This window comes from Hyalella azteca, unplaced genomic scaffold, assembly GCF_000764305.2.
Source record: "Hyalella azteca isolate HAZT.00-mixed unplaced genomic scaffold, Hazt_2.0.2 contig8532, whole genome shotgun sequence".
Taxonomy (NCBI): domain Eukaryota; kingdom Metazoa; phylum Arthropoda; class Malacostraca; order Amphipoda; family Hyalellidae; genus Hyalella; species Hyalella azteca.
Window position 1 is genome coordinate 132,160 of NW_025938623.1, and position 20,292 is coordinate 152,451.

Here is a 20,292-nt window from a genome sequence, read left to right on the forward strand (position 1 = left end):
GTTTGCGGCTTTCAAATCCATTTAAGTAGACCTATCTGCCAGCAGGAAACCAACCTGCTATAGTATGGCCTAGCGTCATCTGCAAATGCACAAACATTTTGGCATCATTCGGACATTTAGTGCCACAGCCATGCAGTGCATGTGGTGCCCGCCACCGACCCGTCCTGTGCATCGAATCAGCCTATGATAAGAACGACCATTCATCGAAAGACGATTAATTTTGGAACATAACTAAACTATGTGAAACCTAACCTCAGATGATGTGAGCTAAAAATTATGCAATATAATGATGTAACAAAAGTCATATTCCATCCGTTGTTTGGTGGTGCATGTCAGATTTCATGCAATTCCACTGACAAGCTGGGTTGATTGATTGCAGTTTGTTGTTTGCAGAGCACAGTTTAGTTTAGGGCAGGGTTGCCCAGTGGCTACAATTTGGGTTCAATCCCAGCTCTCTGCGACGGTTTTTGGAACGAATCTTCGAGGCCGAGGGGTTATGCATAGCCGAATCGGAGCAGTGAGTTGCATGTTCGAGACCACAACAAAGTGCAAAAGTTTTGCATTGTCAAGAATCAGCAACAGGCCTATGGCAGAATAAACTCTGAAACAGCTAATACTATTATTATATTATTATTGTGTCATGGGCAGGTTACTGACGGCAGGCTTAATCCGGCGCTGTGTGCGCTCATGCACAGAAATGTGCTAGGTGTTCCATTCACGGTTAATTGGTTTGCAAAATTGGTGGTTTACAGTTGCACTCATGTTTGAAAAGTTAAACTCATACAGTCATACATCTCCATCATGCATCACATCTTTACCAGCTGGCAGGAGACTTCTGAGAACTCAAGAAACCAGGTTTTGGGAGATAACCCCGACTTAACCAGTACATATGTATAAATTACCAAGTGAAAAAAGACGTTCAGAGGCAAATTTGACAATTTATTTGAGGCAAAATGGTGTACCAGAATTAACAGTATTATTAGCATAGGAGAGGCATTGTCCTGATGCAAGACAAACCTTCTTTATCGTCCTAGTAACTTAGTTTGTTAGCGCACCAGTACTTCCTTCCGTAAATCCATCAGTAATTGATTATTACCTCATTATAGCGACATGGGTAAAGCTTAAGAGTCCCAATCGATACAGACCTTGGCAAACGGGTGCGTAAGACCGTAGCAAACAGGCGCAGTGATATCACAGCATACAGGTGCGGTGAGATCGTAGCAAACAGGCACAGTCAGATGATAGCACAAAAGCTTGATAGCTCTTAATTAAAAGCCTAATTAAGTAGTGTTAAATATTCAATAGTGTTCTAATTCCAAGCTGTGTCATATTCCAATACAGCTCACACAGCAATCAGAATTCAAACACAAGAGTGTCGGCATTACGAATTAGTAGAGTTTGAAGCGCGGCCGAAATTAGTCTCACAAAATGCCCAATTTAGTCACACACTGTCAGAAAATATGGATTTGGTAGGCTTGCATTCTAAAGGCTTTTACCTAAATAAATATGGCAACATTTTGTGACATTTCATTGTTGCTGGCGCATAGTGCAGTGTTTTGTAATTAGTAGAGTTTGAAGCACGGCCAGAATTAGTCTCATAAAATGCCAAATTTAGTCACACACAGTGTCAGAATATATGGATTTAGTAGGTTTGCATTCTAAAGGCTTTTAAATAAATATGGCAACATTTTGTGATGTTTCATTGTTGCTGGCGCATAGTGCGGTCTTTTGAGAGTGACATAAAACAAACAGAACTCGAGTTGCGCATACGGTGATTTTTTTATAGCCATTAATTTTTTGCTACGTCCTTAATGTGTTGGAATATACCGCGTTTACCATATATATTTAGTATGATGTGCGGGCGCTGACGCTATAGACGAGCAGGCACTGACGCTGCATATCATCAATACATACGTCAAGTCATATAATATAAAAAACTTTAAAAACGTTTTTCATGTTTAGCAACGGACTAAAAAGGAGAAAATAAAATACTTAGAAAAACTTTGAAAAAAACACGTTTTTCTTGTGGACTAAAAAGTAGAAAATAAATTATGCTCGCCCCAAAAAACGTGGGTCAGGCTGTACGTTCACCATCAAATTTCCAAAATTCATGTTTAGTGTGCTTTTTGCATTAATCATAAATCTGCTTGGCACACGTTTTTTGGGGCGAGCCATAATTTATTTTCTACTTTTTAGTCCACAAGAAAAATGTGTTTTTTTAGAAGTTTTTTTTTAAATATTTTTTTAAAATCAATTCATTTTTAATTTCCTCATTTAGCTACTTAAGATTTTAAACAGTTTCTTAAGTATGATAATGCTGGTATCCATGATACTTTACTGGTTTGCTTATTGGACTTGAAAATGAACTTGAGTTAAGTAAGAGCCTAAAAAGTCTCTGCTTTGACAGTTGACACCATGACCAATTATTGACCATGTCAATAAAAAATAATTCAGTGTGAAATTCTGGACAAGTAGAGTAAATGCACCATATTCCGACCGTGGGTAATTCCGACACTTCTCAACTTTTTCCTTTATATTAAGCTTTGTCTTACTTCCACGCATGCGTAGATGGTTGAAATAGTGACGTCATGCTATTGCGCACCCAATTCCCGCAAAGCACTAGGTCTGGGCCGTCTGGCCGGAAAATGTTAAGATCCTCAGTGCGACAGTCCACATCACCCAGTGGGAACATTGAATCTGATAGTTGACCTTGCTCTACCAAATAGTGATAAAGTGTTTGTGTAGAAAGAATATTATGGTTTGAGACTTTTAAATAAGTCTGTGAATATATTATGAATCCTTTAAGTATATGCACTTGTATTTGTTGATTTTAAGTGGTAAATAAATTAATAGATGATTAAGTTAAGAGACAGTTTTAGATGCATAAAAACAAATTCTGACACAGCTTGGAATTGAACACACACAGCTTGTTCCGAGCTGTGTTCAAAGATTAAAATTTTCTTGATTAAAAGCTTAATAGCTCTTAATTAAAAGCTTAATTGAAAAATTAAAATTTTTTAATTAAGCTCATTCCGAGCTGTGTCGTATTCCAATGCAGCTCACACAGGGCGTCGGAATTATGAATTAGTAAGAGTTTGAAGTGCTGTTGGAATTAGTCTCGCAATATGCCGAATTTAGTCACACACAGCATTGGAATTCAGGGATTTTTGTAGATTTGAATTCTGAAGGCTTTTAAATAAATATGGCAACAGTTTGTGACGTTTCATCGTTGCTGGTGCATAGTGTGGTGTTTTGAGAGTGACGTAAAGCAATCAGAACTCGAGTTGCCCATACAGTGATCTTTTTATAGCCATTCATTTCTCCGTATGTCCTTAATGTGTCTGAATATGGTATGCTTACCCTAATATATTCTCAAGTTAATACAGGAAAATGGATCAAAAAGCTTACCACAACACGTTAAACTTACACCTTGCTCCGCAGTTACAATTGATACACTGAGCTAGTCAGAAACTGCTGCACTTTCCCAGTCTGTAAATGTGAAGTATGGCACAACATAGGTCAAGGACGCCATTATTCTGCCCAAAAGACGCCAAGGCACCATCTAAACGGACGATGGACGCTGATGTTTGCAGCGAATGGACAGCAAGGATGCCAAAATTGATTGCCCGTGGTCTGGAAGTTGTTGCGTGGGCGCTGGAAGTTTATTTTGGGATGTATGCCAGGGAAGAAAGTTGCCAGTATGTTAGCTAGAAAAATGAAAGTGCATCTCTGACTGATGCCTGATGATCGATACTGACACATGCACTTGCGCGATCGATGCGGCTGTTTCTCAATGATCAACATAGATGCCTTTGCTTTATGATCAATGACCAACACGGATGCAAGCATTTCACGATCGATGTGGCCGACGCTCACGCTTCGTGAATGATGCGGCATGATTGACATAGATGCATGCATTTTACGATCAATGTGGCTGACACCAATGATCAATTTTGACACTTGCACTTTGCAAATGATGTGTCATTTTTTACATGAATGCACGCATTTTGCGATTGATGTGGCCGATGCCCCAAGATCGATTCCGACATTCACAATTTGCAAACAATGCGGCAAGATTGACATGGATGCAAGCATTCTACGATCAATGTGGCCGATGCCCAATGATCGATTCCGATGCTCACGCTTCACGAACAATGCGGCATGATTGACATAGATGCATGAATTTTACGATCAATGCCCAATGATCAATTCTGATGCTCGCAAACAATGCGGCATGATTGAAATGGATGCACGCATTCTACGATCAATGTGGCCAAAGCTCAATGATCGATTTCAACACTCATGCTCAGTGAACGATGTGGCATGATTTACATAGATGCATGCATTTTACGCTCAATGTGGCCGATTCCCAATGATCGATTCTGACGCTCACGCTTCACGATCAATGCAACATGATCGATATGGATGCACGCAGTTTACGTTCGATGTGGCCGACGGTCTCGCTTCATGAATGATGCGGCATGATTGATATGGATCCACGCATTTTACGATCAATGTGGCAGATGCCCAACAGGGTTGGTGATTCTTTTGATTTGAAAAAAAAGTAAAAAATCAATGATTTTTTTTTTATTTTGTCACAATTTTTTTATTTGATTTTTTTTATTTTTTTTTCAACTTTTTTGTCTTTTTGAAGTATTATTTTTTATGTTGCAATTCGCCTACTAACAATAACAGTATATGAATCGTAATGGATGGCTAAAAAGGGCACTTATTGCCTTCAATAATGGCCAACAGGCCAAGCTGGTGTTTACCACTTAGGGATTTTTGGGTAAAAAATTATTGGTACTGTCAACCGGGGCTACTCGGGACAATTTTGAACGTTTTTCATTCATAACTTCTTACTTTGAAACATTTCATAAACAAGTTTAGGCTCATTTTATAGCTCTTTGCAAGGGCTATCGAATGGCACCTTAAAAAAAATTCCATATGCTATTCGTAAGGTGCCAGAAGCAAAAAAAGAGTGTCCTTAGTAGCCCCGTCCGTCAAATGGGGCTACTTAGGACACTTGCGATAAAACTTCATTTTAAAACATTTGAAGCATGCAGAGTGTACTTATCCATTTCTAACAGTACTCTGAAGTCCTCCTCTTTCATTGTAAATGATGTAGAGGTAGATTAAATGACATTTTCTGTGATTTTTACTTGTTTTTCCTTTGACATGTTACCATATACGTACATTAATTACCGTATTATTGATGCGATATTACCGTATCCATGAATAGGCCATTGAGCATTTCAACTACTTTGTCCACTGCAAGCTTCATACCAGCAGCCTTATAGCATTTTTTCTGTATCTGTAAGCTTACAGGATGGCTTGTAATTTCACACCATTTTAACACGTTAAGTGCGGGGGCCGAAATTGCCGACTGCCCGCTGGTGCGGCTATGTTTGGGTTGCTATATCGTCAGTGCCTCTCCAGACATCGAAGCGGGAGGTTGTGTGTGTATGTTTGTCAATGTGCTCTACATGTTAGGGCAATAAAATTCACAACCCACATGTGTGTCGTTTCGCAGCAGAGTGTGAGATTTATCATGTCATTGCGGCACGACCCACATATGGGTCGTGCGACAATTTGCTGATAAATTTATTTTACCTAATTTTCCTGTTTCACAACTCACTCTCGTGTATTTTCAGACCATTCATGATGGAAACGTATAGTAGTTTTTAGGGTGATTCTAAGGGAGCGAAACGTGATGAACTTTCTTCCGACAGTGATGATCCCATTCCATCAGATGACACATTCTCACCAGAGAGGACCGATGGTTCAGAGTGTGATGAATTGAATGATGAAAGTGATTTACATGGTGAAATTAGTGATGACAACAACAAAGGTAATGATATTCAAGCAATAGAAGGTCAGACAGAGCAAAGTGTGTGCCTAAGTGTCGGCTCAAATAAGAAAGTTTCCGTTTTCCGGTAAGGAAGAACTGTCAATCGCACCTAACCCTTCTCATGAAGGGAAGATCTGGCCTATTGATGCTTACTCCCTTTTTTTGACAGATCCAATCATAGAATTGATAGTTCGTGAAACAAATTATTATGCAGAACATTTGCGAGCACAACCAAATCTAACAAGGAACTCGAGACTGAATTGCTGGATGCCAACTTTATTTTACAGAAATAAAAAAATTTGTAGGAATCATCCAGTACATGGGACTGAATCCTCAATATTCCATGAAATCTCACTGGTCAAAAAGTGTTCTATTTGAGAGAAGATGTGACCGTGAGATAATGGTAACAGAGAGATTTTTTATTCTACTGAGGACCCTTCATTTCAATTATTCAGGCCCTCCTCATAATCCTCCTAATCTTCAATAAATACTGCAGTGGGCGGCACAAATGGACAATCGTAAATTTCAGAGAATCTCATATTTTTTCACTCTTTTATGGATATCCGATGGAAGAACCATCTAAAAAAGATGCGACAAGACAAGTGCCCATCGCTCGTACGAAGCTCCTGGCTCAAAAGGCAAGACAAGAAAGCGCTGTGTGGGATGCTATAAAATGATTTCCCAGTCAGAAGGATCAAAAGTTGCAGAAAGAAAGGCCAAAAAGTATCAACATTTTGTGAAGGATGCTCTGGAAACCCATTTCATAGTTTAGGTCAATTACTTTTCATTCTATGATGCCTGGTGCACAATTCTATATATGACATTCTATGCACAATTTTGTGATGACTGACGATGCACTAATTTTTTGATAAGTGAAATTTTTTTTGCTGAGCAAGGTAAATGTAATCAATATTCTTTGTTTTTAATTAATTTTTTTCTTAACTGGAGCCTTTGCTAACTGAGGTTCTACTGTAAATGCGTTTTTGAGAGTGTCCCGAATAGCCGGGGGAGGGGGTGTCCTGAGTAGCCCCGCCGTGCGGAAATGGCTGCCATTTTTTTTAGGATTGAGGTATGTATGTAAATTCTGCAAATAAAGTTTTCATGCTGACACTTGTCTGCCACTTTTTTCTAAGCAAAATTTTTTAATAAGGCAAATATATATATATTTTTTTATGCAGACCTTAGCAGAAGTAACTTTTCAAATATCGTTTTACACCATTTTTTCAGGAATTTTTCAAAGCTAGTAAATGTAGTATTTTTGAACTTCCTTTATACTACATAGATAGGAAAAATGTTGATGTTTACGCCACTATATTTAGTTTTGCAATATTCCAATTAGTTTTGCTACTAAAACAGTTTTACGCCGTGTCGGAGGACTGTCCTGAGTTACCCTGCCTGTCCCGAGTAGCCCCGGTTGATGGTACGGTTTGCTGCGTTAGATGCGCCTTTTCAGCAGCTACAAAATAGGCCAAGAAAACAGAAAAGCCAAAATTTTTTACCTAATTTTTGACTGAAATGATCCCCTTTAGGCAGAGTTAGCCACTTTGTTTGGTCAGATGCTTATACTTGAAAAATTATCATTATAGTGGGATTTTATTGCATAGTTATATATTGCAGTACCGTCAAATGCGGTGATAAGGGATGATTTTGAGCATTTTTTGTTAATAACTTCTTACCATGAAAAATTTCATAAACAAGTTTGGGCTCATTTTAAAGCTCCTTGCGAGGGTCATTGTCTGGCATCTCCAAAAAAATTCTATATGCTACTTGTGAGGTGCCAGACACAGAATAAAAGTGTCCCAAATTGCCCCTGGGAACAAGGTAATCTGGTATAGGTACTTGAAATAAAACTTGATTTTAAAATGTATGAAGCATGCAAAGTGTACTCATCCATTACTAACAGTACTCTGAAGTCCTCCTCTTATTTTGTAGATGATGTAGATGTAGAATAAATGACATTTTCTGTGATTTTTACTTGTTTTTCCTTTATTGATATATTACCAGATCCATACATTACCGTATTATTGATGTGATATTTCCGCATCCATGAACATGCCATCGAACATTTACAATGACTTTGTCCACTGCAATATTCATATCAGCAGTTGTATAGCATTTTTTCTGTATCTGGAAGCTTACAGGATGGCTTGTAATTTTACACCATTAAAGATCGTATAAAAACGTACCTTAAACAGAAAGGTATATTTTAGTAAAAACCATTATATTTTTTGGAGAAATAAATCATAGTTTAGGTTATTTACTTTTCATTCTATGTTGCCCAGTGCACAATTCTATCTATGACATTTTATGCATAATTTTGTGATGACCGACAATGCATTAATTTGTCATGATAATGTCATGATATTGTCATGGTAATGATGAATATGCTCATGATAGAATTTTGTAGGAAACATAAACTTATTAATATTATAAGCTCAAATTAAGATAAACACATATTAGAGAGAGATTTTTTGCTTCCAAATGTATTTTAAATTTATTACAATTACTTTTATCCTCTCTTTCTTGTATTTTCGAAGGGACTAGAATATTACAATAAATTTGCTTCTGCTGCTCATGTATTCACAAAATAATTATTTATGACTGGTAACATTGAACTTGGAGGCCTTCATTGTGTGCCTATCTTATAGATCAGTTACTCAGAACAAGCAATAAGTTTTACCTTAAATGCTATATCCAATACCTCTACTAATTCATGTAAGTAAGAACTTGTTTCTAAGATGTCATTCATTTACTAATCATTATTATTTATTCAGCTCTTGCCATCCTAAAGAAATAGTCATCAAAACCCAATAAAAGGGGAATTCAAACTTGGTCTTGGAATTAATCCTTGGATAACTTCATTATGTTATCTAGGTAACCATTTTTCTGTTGGTGTTGGTTGCCAAGTTGGGGTTGAATTTAGATATATAAAGTGAAAAAATACCAACACAATTGGCAAAGCATACAAAAAGATGTAATATTTTATTGGTGGGTCTAGCTGCATTTGAGAGTAGGTATTCAAATCAAATCATGACTTATTTCTCTATTTAGTTTTTTTTTTTCTTGCATGTATTCAACAAGATGTGTTTTTTATGTGTGGCTATTTTTACAATTATTTTATATACTGTAACTCAAAAAGGGAGAAATTTGGATATACTTGATAGGTATTTTAGTTGCTCGTGTTTAAATCCTAATCTACCTCTCCCATGGCAATTAAATGAAAACTATAATGAGATATCCCATGCACATCTCTTAGGGAGAGTGGTAACTTGTGACTGATTAGTTGTTGTGTCATTTCAGATTATAAAATGGCTTCTTATCATGAAGATCCCTTGTCACTGTCAGCACTCCTTGATGATGACGACATTGAGCAGCATCCTGTGGCTGGAGATTTTGAAATTCCTGAAGATTTCAATACAGAAAATCAGAACCATTGTCCTGTCAACTCATCATCTTCATTTACAGTCACAGACTTCTCCACAGCTCCACCTACTCTTCAAATTCCTCTCCACTCTGATATATACGCAAATAATGCACCACAGACCATGGGCTTTGAGGCAATGATACCAGTCAGCAGGCAACCATCAAATCCTGCATCTATAAATAACCCTTTTCTATCCTCTCACTGCGAGTTTTCTATAATTCCTGTACAAAACACAAATCCTATCCCTGCTTCTGCCGTTTCCATGCAAATTCCTCTTGCATCATCTAGTAGATTAATGCTGCAAAGTCAAAACTCTGGGAGTCCTGCCACTTGCAATGGTCTTCCATTCCACTCCCGCCTGGAAAGAAACAACTCATCGTCAGCTATAACTTTATCTTCCAACGATTGCGTGATCAATGGAGGGAATTTATTTGCTCTGGATGGATCTACATTTAATAATATAACACCAAGTCCAATCTACCAATGCTCAGACTCTCTGGCAACTAATGTGTTCAATGAAACTTCTCCAAAGAATGCATATGTGAATTCTTCAAGTGCAGTGAAGAATGGTCCTCAAATAAATGGTTTTCATGATCCTAATGATCTCTCTGTTCACAATCATGGTTCTGAATTACACTCCACCACCATGCCTAATGGTGAATATCCTCCAATGACATATCATGGATCATCTTCAAATCAAAAAAGCCAGCAAGTCATCAGAAATTCCAGTTTAGAAAGAACAACTCCCATGTCTGATTATCCTACCACATCTCCTCTCACCAATGGCAACTGTTCAGTATCGGATAAATCAACCCTTGACAGCAGGAATGCTTCCCGCAACCCATCACCCTATGGAGACAGATGTCATAATTGTATTGTATTCCAAAAGGTTTGTTCTATTGTTGTAAAAATGCATTATGTTTTATGTTCTTACTTTTTAAATCTTCTGCATTCAAGATTTCTATCCTTATTGATGCAGCTGATGTTCATGCACAACATTATGGTATATATACTTAAAAATTATTTCATTAAAGTTTCATTTAGAATCAGCAGTAAAATGTGATTTTATACCTGCTTAAGATTTTAATCTGATTTGATCTTTTGTCATAGATTAAATTTAGTGCTGTTTGTTCATGATGGAATGAACTCAATCAATTTATTCATGTTATTTATCCTATTTGCATAAACTTAGAAATTATTAAACCATTATCTCAAAAAGAAATTTTGAATAAATTTTATTTTTTCCAGAAATTGAGAAACAGCAAGCAGTGGAACAAGTTCTTGAAAGACAAGCTGAACCTTACAGAGTGAGTACTGATTGGGTGTATGGCTTCAATTTGTCACAAGGTTCTTAGATTAACATTGAATATCACCTACTTTGTACTGATATATAATTTTGTATAGAATTTCATGTATTTATTATAATAACAAACATGAGTTTGTATTAAATTTTTTCTCAACTCCTGGTGAGCAAAAGCATGATCAGGATTCTTGAGGTGGGCTAAAAATATAAATTTATTTTATTTTAATATAGAAAGCATTTTTTAAATCATACTAAAGTTGTTGTATTACTTCAATCTGATCACCTGAAATATATTTAGCAACCAAAGTTACGTTGCACTGCAGAAAGCTGTATAAGCGCGAGCACCAGCACCACTTGGAGCTGCAGCTGGCGTACGACCAACGCACCAGAGAGTGGGAGTACCTGGGCGACCAGCTCGCGCGCCTCCTGCCGGAGGTGGAGCCGCTTAGGTAGGTGCCATGTACACAGAGGTGGGCAGTAGCGCGCTACATGTAGCGACCGCTACATTTCCAGTAGCGGTAGCGGCGCTACATTTAAAGCAATGTAGCGGTAGCGGCCGCTACATCTAGCGCATGTAGCGGTAGCGGCCGCTACATTTTAAAGTAGCGCTGCCCAGCTCTGCATATATAGTATGATAATTCGTAGTGATAGTATCAATAATAGTGAAGAGTTCCTATCTCCGTCACTAATGGCTTTTCAAGCTGAGCTTGTCAATCACTGACGAGAAATTGGCCGGTAATACGTGCGTGTACTTGGGCTAGATTTTATTGTCCGGCCACCGAGACGTACATTAAAAGACCAACCCTTCAGAAACTGAAGCAAGGCTTCGATGCTTTAGAATCAAAGCTGATATGCACTGTAAGTCATTTCTGAAATATAACTGAACAGTTTAAAATTTCTTGAATTTATTGAAATGAAAGGAAGGTTCAAAAAAATGCTTTATATTAGCATAAATACGAGTTAGCAAAGTTCCTAAAGTACCTACTCCTCTGTTCAGATGACCACAAGCACACCTAGAACAATCAATGATCTTAGCTTGTTTCTCTACTCTTATAATATATAATTTCATATGTTTAGGAATGAATTTAACCCTCCACCGCAGTGTGTCACTCTCCGGGAACATAAGTTCCAACTTAAATTATACGTAAGCTATTGAGTGTAGCAACCTGAGGATGTTTGTACGCAACAGAGAACATTTTAAAGTTGTTGAAGATAACTTTCAACTTAAATTATACGTAAACTATTGAGTGTAGCAATCTGAGGACGTTTGTACGCAACAGAGAACATTTTAAAGTTGTCGTACGTGGCGGCAAATTATACGTGAACTATTGAGTGTAGCAACCTGAGGATGTTTGTACGCAACAGAGAACATTTTAAAGTTGTCGTACGTGGCGGCAACCATCAGTGCAAGTCATTTTGCGCTCACTAGAACGTATCCTTTTTGGGAAGATAGGCTTGTGACAATATTGCTCCGGTTACTCGTGTCAGGCGGTAGATACCGGTAGTTAATACCGTATATATCCCTTGAATCGAGTCTTGGTATCTAGAAAACCCATTCCATAAAACTAATGTCACGTTTACTTGAGCTATAGAGTGACTAGCATTTCTTACGATTATTATTATTTATTGCAATATCAGAATTATACCGAGTTCTTTTTCAGAGAGAGGACATCAGATCTTGAGACGAGGTTAGCAGCTGTGATCAAGTCCCGGACGGAAATCGAGATGTCCAATAACGCCCTGGAAGCTTCATGTGCGCAGTACAGGTCAGTGAAGGTAGATTTAGTCACGAATTAACGTCTATATCAGTGATCACAAATGCAAGTCAACTTGTCGCTAACAACAAATGTTGTGTTCTTTGCTATCAGGAGACTAGTTTGTTGTGGGATACATAGTTTCCGAGCTATTTCTATTCTCCTGCCTTCTGTAATACAAAGACAATTTATTTTAAAGATTTTAATAGTTTCTGTTACATGCAGAGCTCGGATTGAGACGCTAGTCGCTAGAGCCCAGCCTCGTAACTATGAAGTGATGGAGAAGAAACTCTCCAGAAAGAACAATGAAGTTCGGAGACTACGTGCCGAGCTGGAAAGTAAAAACGGTGAGTATTATTACCTTTAACTTTGGGTATTAATTCGTGGACATTCTATTTTGCGGGCACTCTGATACGGTGCATATTCAATTCTGCGAGGAATTCCAAGGATGCAGGCGCGTGAATTTATCTCCACAACCGTGCTATTCTTCACAATAAAATGTACTATTATAATGAATGAGCAATTTCGGTGCCCGATCTCAAACATTAAATCGCGTTTTCCCAAATTGTGCTTATAGTTCTTTTTACGGATGCTCATGCTTCATCGCAAATTTCAGAAGCTTTTTCAAAGGATTCGGGTATTCAGTTCTGTCCATGGTTTCCATGCTCTTCATGCAGCACGCCAGTACCGTTCACTTATTTGTTATTAAATCCATTGCTGACCATTAACGTTGCTGCAAGACGCAGTGCGGGGCGAGTCTTGGTAGCTATTGGCTTATCTACCTTATTTTAAATGCAGGCTTATCTTTGTTTTATGATGAGCTTCTGATGAATTGCGTTGATGTGGCCACTGCTGAGTTGAAGAATGGGGTCTTACATTTATGAATTTACTGCTTGCATTTACGGCTACGGAACTCGTTATCAAACACTTGCTAGATTTTTCAAAACATCTGCTTCCCATATGGCTCCTAAACTAATACGCTCGTCTGTATGGTCGAGAATAAAGTCTCTATAAATTTATATTATGCTTGCACATTATTTGGCACTTATTTTATTTCTTAGCTGAGACTTGATTCAAGTTAATTCGAGTGAGCCGAAATAGACAACGAGAAGAATGACGCATCGCTGCACGAAAATTCTCTGACATTATTTCACAGCTTCACGTTAGCCGACTTCGTCAACATGAACAGCTCGTTTGATCTGTAATTTTTATGTTGAGCTGTAGTTGTTAGATTTAGTTCAATGGGAACGCTTTTTTCCTGTTATTGGGAAATAAATCGCTGTTCATGCAAAGTTCACTTTTATTTTGAAAGTAATATTTTATATCTCAGGCTTGATTTGTTGGTTCCTGTTGTGGATCGAAGTGAATTCGGCTTGTGAACGACTTGCAAACTTTGAGACGCTACCGATAAGGGCGCTCATATTTTCAGTTGAAAAATCGAAAAAGACTTTCCTTCACAAATTCTCTGTCTCGAGTATATTTATGATGAAATATCGATTGAGAGCCAAAAAAACATTCACATATAAATCACAATCAGGCGGCTGACTGCAACGCCATCTTTACTTTAACTCATAGATAAACCCTAGCAGAAATATATTTTCTGCTGTTTCAGCTAAAATCTGTGAGCTTTTTGCAATTCTCAGCAATTTTAATTCATTTGCATGCAATGGCATTTAATTGTGAACTCCTAGAATTTAATATTTTCCGTCCTTGTTCTATGATCTGACAATAATTTTAAAGTCGTTAATAAAACTCTTTATCAGTGCTGAACCGCTAATTATTTTATAGAAATTTCACGGCGCTGCAAGTTCGAGGGTTTAGTGTAGGAAACATTGTGGTCAACACTTCAGAGATGAGTACAAATCAACCAACGAATTACTCTTATTTTAATTGAAAAACAATCAAACTCTCGAAATTGTTAATTAAATTCTTCCGTTCTTTTCTTATTCGGCGTAGCCATCACAAATGTATAGCATTCTGTTGCAACGACCTATTCCATGTTAAATTATCTCAAAGGCTTTCTTCTTGGACTCAATTTAATCTTTAAATTAAGACCAAATTTCAATCTAAAAATTGCATTCAACGTAGTACAAAGGCTCTTCTATATGTATGTATGGAACTTGATGGTATGCGCGCGCTTTCTACAAGTTGTTACTTGCCTGTTGCTGTTGCAGCACCGTGCGAAATTCTCATCAAGATAATGCTACTCAATGCAGTGCTTGATAACGGTGATAATTTTTTGTTGAAATATTTCGCGCATAATTCTGTAACGTATTCATTAGATGCATCAGCGTAATCGTGCATTTCGTTTAAAAGTACTTGTCCACTTAATATTCTACTAATCAGTTTAACTATCGTCACACTTATGAGACAGCATGTAAGATTTCTATCCATTCATCTTGTTTCTATACATAGTATTTGCATCATATTAAAACTGAAACATAGGTTCAAGGAATATAACGACTAGGTACATAGGATGCTCATTTTGCTCACTTAACAGTGGAGGCTTGTGACATCTTAATCGATCTATTATTTCATGACAATCTCCGCCTGCCCTATTATCAGATAATGGAAATCGATGAATAAATGTTTTATCAGGGCAAGAATCACTGCGGACTTATTGCGAGTTATTAAACATCAGTACGCTGATTAATGAAGCATGGATTGTTCTGGGTATTTAATCTACTTGTCGTTGGTCTGCCATGTGGAATTTTATTTGAAGGGCCCTTATGGGCGAGGAAAATATTATCCGATCAAGCGCTGCACAATGAATCGTTGGAAGAGAAACTGTCGTTCTCGTCTGCTTCAATGGGGAAGGGTTGATGAGTCGACACTTTGCTACCTCCTGTTAAAGCTGATGGAATCATCACCACCTGAAACACAAACATGCATGTTAGTTGCTTCGGTTTGAGTTCGGTTATTCCTGTTTAGACTCGGTTATTAGACTTGATTAATCCTGTTTAGACTTGATTACTCCGTGTTAGACTTGATTATTTCTGTTTAGACTTGGTTATTCCTGTTTAGACTTGATTATTCCTGTTTAGACTTGGTTATTCCTGTTTAGACTTGGTTATTCCTGTTTAGACTTGGTTATTCCTGTTTAGACTTGGTTATTCCTGTTTAGACTTGATTATTCCTGTTTAGACTTGTTGCTCTTGTCCAGACTTGGTTATGCTGGCAATTAGTATACTCGTACATTAGGCTTGTGCGTCAATGCTGATATTGAGCGTGCACCATGATCAAAGGTTATCATAAGCTTCTAGTTAGAGTGTATTTATCGATGTGTAATTTGTCCTTTAATTGTCTCCAGAGGATAAGTAGAATTCGGCAAATTTGCGATGCATTGGATTTTATGCGTTACAAAATTATATGAAACGTGTGCATTTTGATGAACTCTATGATCGTGTCCGTACACTTAATGCTTGAGATGATTTCCTATTAATGCTGCCATTATATTTCATAAAATTATCTTAAAACCTAAATTTCTATTTCGTTATAATTGTTAATACAACCGAGGGTTTGGCAAGCATATTATTTGTACCTGTTTGTAAGCCCGCATTCGTGTCCTGTCGACGTGTTTCCTGTAGACGAGCCAGGCGATGATGGTGAGCGACAGCATGGCTATCACGCCACACATAACTATGATGTAAACCGAATAATCGGCCTCCCACACAGTCACGTAGCGAGATAGTTCATGCTGCAGGATGCTGGAGCAGCATTCCACGCGAACCTGCAGCACAACATTACTATTACTGTATCATTAACATTACAATTAAATATCATTAAGTTATCCGTGTTACTCCGCATCACCGCACAAACTATACGTCCTTGCTATTAAGTTTCATTATTCGTACCTACATCACTGCGCATATTTTACGGTACTTCATGGCAATTAAATTTCATTGCAGATGAAATCAATTCAATCGACGATTCAATTAGTAAAATAACTTGCATTGCTTCCCTCGCATTAGCTTGTTACAATACTATTTGATCGAATAGATTTCGTGGAAAATTGGTCCACAATTAGTCATCAATGCCTTGAGTGAAAAATACTTAATACGGATCGAAATTAGATAATATTACTATATTTAGTATTTATGTTAAATATTTCATTACTTCCTTGCATCGCTTTGAAATAACATGAATCCCTTTGTTAACAAACTTGGCATTTGAAGTATCCGAAGTTGTGTACGTCGATGTCAGTGACGACGATATGGGAGCTCAAGAAGCTTGCGTTGCGCTCCGTGAACTGCCTGATCTCGTTGAAGTTCTCACACTTGGTCCTGTATGGCTGGTCGTCTAGAGCACACCAGCTGCATGCAAAAAAAAACATTGCTTGCAATACAAACTTTTTCTTGTGGAATAGACTTATTGCTTGCAAAAGAAACTTTTAACTTGTAGAACAAACTTATTGCTTGCGTGAAAGAAACTTGATGTTTGCGAAACAAAATTATTGCTTGCGAAAGAAACTTTTTGCTTTCGAAACAAACTTTGCTTGCGAAACAAACGTATGCTTCAGTCCTTTCATGTTCATGATGAGCATGTCTAGTATATTTGCTATCGTTCATTAAACCAAAAATAAAATATTCTGTTCGTGGATGTTAGTTCCTCTACCCCATGTTTTATTTCCATGATAATTGGTAAACTTATATTTTATGATCAACCATTTTTATAGACCTTTTTTAAAACCTGCTGGACAGGAAAGTGTATTGTTCGGTGGATTTAGTAACTGTCGTATAAATTTTCGTAAATGTAGGTTTTTCGTAAGCATCATTGTATCAAATGTTATTGAAGATTTAAAAAGTTTGATGATTGATAGTGATTTCCTGATATTTTCTTTTATCTTATCATGCCTAATTTCTTCTCTCAAGTTTGCGATGTCTGTAGCATTAAATTCCGAAGGCTACTTTTTATAATTAACCTAATTTCGCAAGCATTGCTTAGCTCACCTCTGCGGTGGATCACCGCCTTCATATTCCCAGTGAAGTGAGGTGTCTTGGAGGAATTGAGAAGTTCCATTTTCCGTGATGCCATTTAATCTGCAAGTAAACGCTATTGTGGATCCTCTTTTTACCAAGTTCTTGTCTGGGATGAGCGTGAGCGACACTTGCGGTACCAGCGCCCTGCAGCTCGTGTAGCACGGAGAAACTTCTACCGTTGTCGGTCCGTCGGGGGTTGACGGTTGGCTTGGCTTGGTAAATTCTGGTGTCGCTTGTGGTTGAGAGACTGAAGGTGCGGGTGTTGGTTCTGGTTGTGGAACTTCAGGTGCTGGTGTTGGTTCTGGTTGTGGAACTCCAGGTGCTGGTGTTGGTTCTGGTTGTGGAACTCCAGGTGCTGGTGTTGGTTCTGGTTGTGGAACTCCAGGTGATGGTGTTGGTTCTGGTTGTGGAACTCTAGATGATGGTGTTGGTTCAGGTTGAGTCACTAGAGGTTTTGATGAGGCTTCCGGTTTCGATTGAGTCACCACAGGCGTTGGTGTAGATTGAGCTGGAACTGCTAGTTCATTTTGTGCTTGACGTACCGGAAGTCCGTTAGAAGGGTCATCGTCACCTCCCTCAGTGTCGTCGTCAGCGGAATTTATGTCGCCACTTCCCTCTTCCACTAATGCGTGCGCTTCGGGATCTGAATGAGAGTGAATTTCTTTCACAATGTAGGGCCCCAATTGTTTGCCGTCATAGGTATTGATCGTCGCTATACTGCCAATAGTTTCAGTCGATACTTTGTTTAGCGCGATTAATGCCATAAAAACGGGCAGAACCGCCCTCATGGTTATAGTCCGTACAGGTTTGCACATATTACCATACAACTGCTATAAGTATTAGTAAGATTTTTGTATGAATCGAGTGTCACAGCACTTGTTAATGTGGACTGACGTGTAACAACACTGGATCTACATAGAGGTCTTCATGCCTTGTTGTCTTACCCTATCTGATAAAGCGTTTACGTCACTTATCATTGCCAGCCGCCAAGCGTTGAACTGATAACGCGCGTGATCGCCCCTTGCTCTAACTCCGGAACGAGCAGCAGGCATTTTTTCCTCCATTGTGAGAGCTTTGAATTGTAATATAACACGCCTATCTTCTGAGTCACCTTCTTACGCTTATCGTCTATTGAATAGGCTATTTAATTTTATCTTTTGTTTGGCTCTCATCTACTGAAAATGCAGGCAATAAAACAAGTTTAGCAGTTTATCCTTAAGTCACCGGATGTTACGACACTCTGAACGTCTTCTGAATGTTTAAATTGAAGCTATTAACTTATTATTATATTAACATGTTAGGTTCAATTCGTTAGGTTTTCGCTCCAGATCAAACTTTCTTCTCACCGATCATTTTGTTTTTTGATGGCTTTTGATTTTTTTTCTCGAAACTGCATGTTGTGATTTTTATGAGCCTCGTCCATTTTATTTGTAATTGAAAAATTGGTTATCGTAAAGACGTAAACTATTTTCTCGTATCTCTTTATATCTTGAAATCAATCTTCGAAGCAAACAGTATTATCCAGCACGGTAAAATAACTAACTAGTCACATTTTGAGTGAACTTTCTGATTTTGAGTGTTCTTTTAATTTAATCGAATTAACCAGCGCCTTTTGCTTTGCAGCCGATATCCACAACATGAAGACCTTCATCGAGTCCCATAAAATTTACTATGAGAAACAAGAGAAGAAAGGCCTGTGGGCTTTGGATCTCGCGAAAAGAATTCATTCTGCTGAAGGTATGCAAATTTTTTATTGCTGGTTGCAATGATGTGCGAGAATAAATATTTGTCTCGACCACGGAAATTGCTAATATTCCTATTGAATTCATAGGCGAATTAATTTTTTTGTATCAAAATGTGTTCACAGACCAAGAGATATCTTCGTCTGCTTTTATAAATCATTTTGTTAATTCGCAAGATTTATTTGAATCCAATTGCACTCGCACCGTCTCAAGGAATTTGTTACGACTTCATTGCGCTGCCGTGGCGCGTTGGGCTTTATAGTTCGTGCAAGAGTTCATAAGCATTTTACGGTTGAACTACTGACTTCAATTCTTTTAATTATCTCATCTTAGGGCCACTAAGAAACCAGCGCAGGTGAGTTTATTGTACCATAGAATTAAAAATGAGTTTATTAAAAGATAATTTTCTGCAGGAAACTAAGTATTTTATATTCAATGTGTTTCAGGTTCAACGCAAATATCACCACTGTTACATACGTGGAAATCCACGTACGCCTGTCAGTTGGCCTTAATTGCAATCTTATTTTGTCTTAATTGTCGGTAAAGTTTGCTGAGTTTGCATTATTTTTATTCTATTCTCTACATTGATCTTTTTTTCAGGCAAAGAATGTTTGGACGAAGAGACTCTGTCACGGCTGAACTCGACACTGCTAGCGATGCAGTCCAACATGAGTTGTCAGTACGATTCATTCATAAGCAAGAAGAAACGCGAACTGAAAGGCGACCGCCTTGGCCTTGCACTTTTGCCTTCCTTCGAGCAATGGATCGACAATTTCGACGAAGAGGAGGAAGGTTCGCCCGGCGAATTTAGTGAAGACAACGCCTATTACACCGACTATCCAGAAAATTCCGAGAGAAAGATAAGCGTTCAAGAATCCACCGTCATCAAAGAAGAGTCCAAAAAATCCACAGTTGAAAAGACGAAGATCGAGGTTCCTCCTACTAGTACCAAGAATTCCGTCAAGAAGAAACGAGGTCCTTACAAGAAGAAAACTCCTGAGGAGAAGAATGCCATGAAAATTGCAGGCGCTAAAATTGAACAACTTCTGATGGGCGCTTCAGAACCAAGATATGAATCCAGTGACCGCAGTTTGGACAATAAATGTGAAAGCTCCGCTGAAAGTCTACCTGAGAAAAACATGGACAGGAAAAAGCCCAAGAAGAATGCGGCAGGACATATCAATTTTATTTCCGCTGAACAAAATCATGACAGTGATTTTTCGGATGGTCCGTTTAAAA

The 20,292-nt window shown here is 38.0% G+C and overlaps 2 protein-coding genes across 3 annotated transcripts; one reads left to right on the plus strand and one right to left on the minus strand.

Moving 5' to 3' along the window:
- Positions 1–9,064: 9,064 nt before the first annotated feature.
- LOC108682332 lies at positions 9,065–20,280 on the plus strand (the record flags this gene model as incomplete). The annotated part of the gene is made up of 7 exons (XM_018171477.2): positions 9,065–10,164; positions 10,524–10,582; positions 10,902–11,027; positions 12,240–12,344; positions 12,558–12,679; positions 18,935–19,048; positions 19,654–20,280. Coding segments are annotated over exons 1-7 (2,158 nt in total), but the record flags the coding sequence as incomplete, so codon positions are not given.
- LOC108682338 (verprolin) lies at positions 14,096–18,212 on the minus strand. Of its 2 annotated transcripts, XM_018171485.2 has the most exons (5): positions 17,746–18,212; positions 17,282–17,679; positions 16,495–16,645; positions 15,874–16,062; positions 14,096–15,205 (listed from the first exon to the last, which is right to left on the minus strand). In XM_018171485.2, the coding sequence occupies exons 1-5, from the start codon at positions 18,124–18,126 to the stop codon at positions 15,086–15,088; spliced, it is 1,239 nt and encodes a 412-aa protein (XP_018026974.1). In that variant the 5' UTR covers positions 18,127–18,212; the 3' UTR covers positions 14,096–15,085. The 2 variants fall into 2 exon arrangements, with proteins under 2 accessions (XP_018026974.1, XP_018026973.1); XM_018171484.2 differs by having other exon boundaries at positions 17,282–18,212.
- Positions 20,281–20,292: the final 12 nt, after the last annotated feature.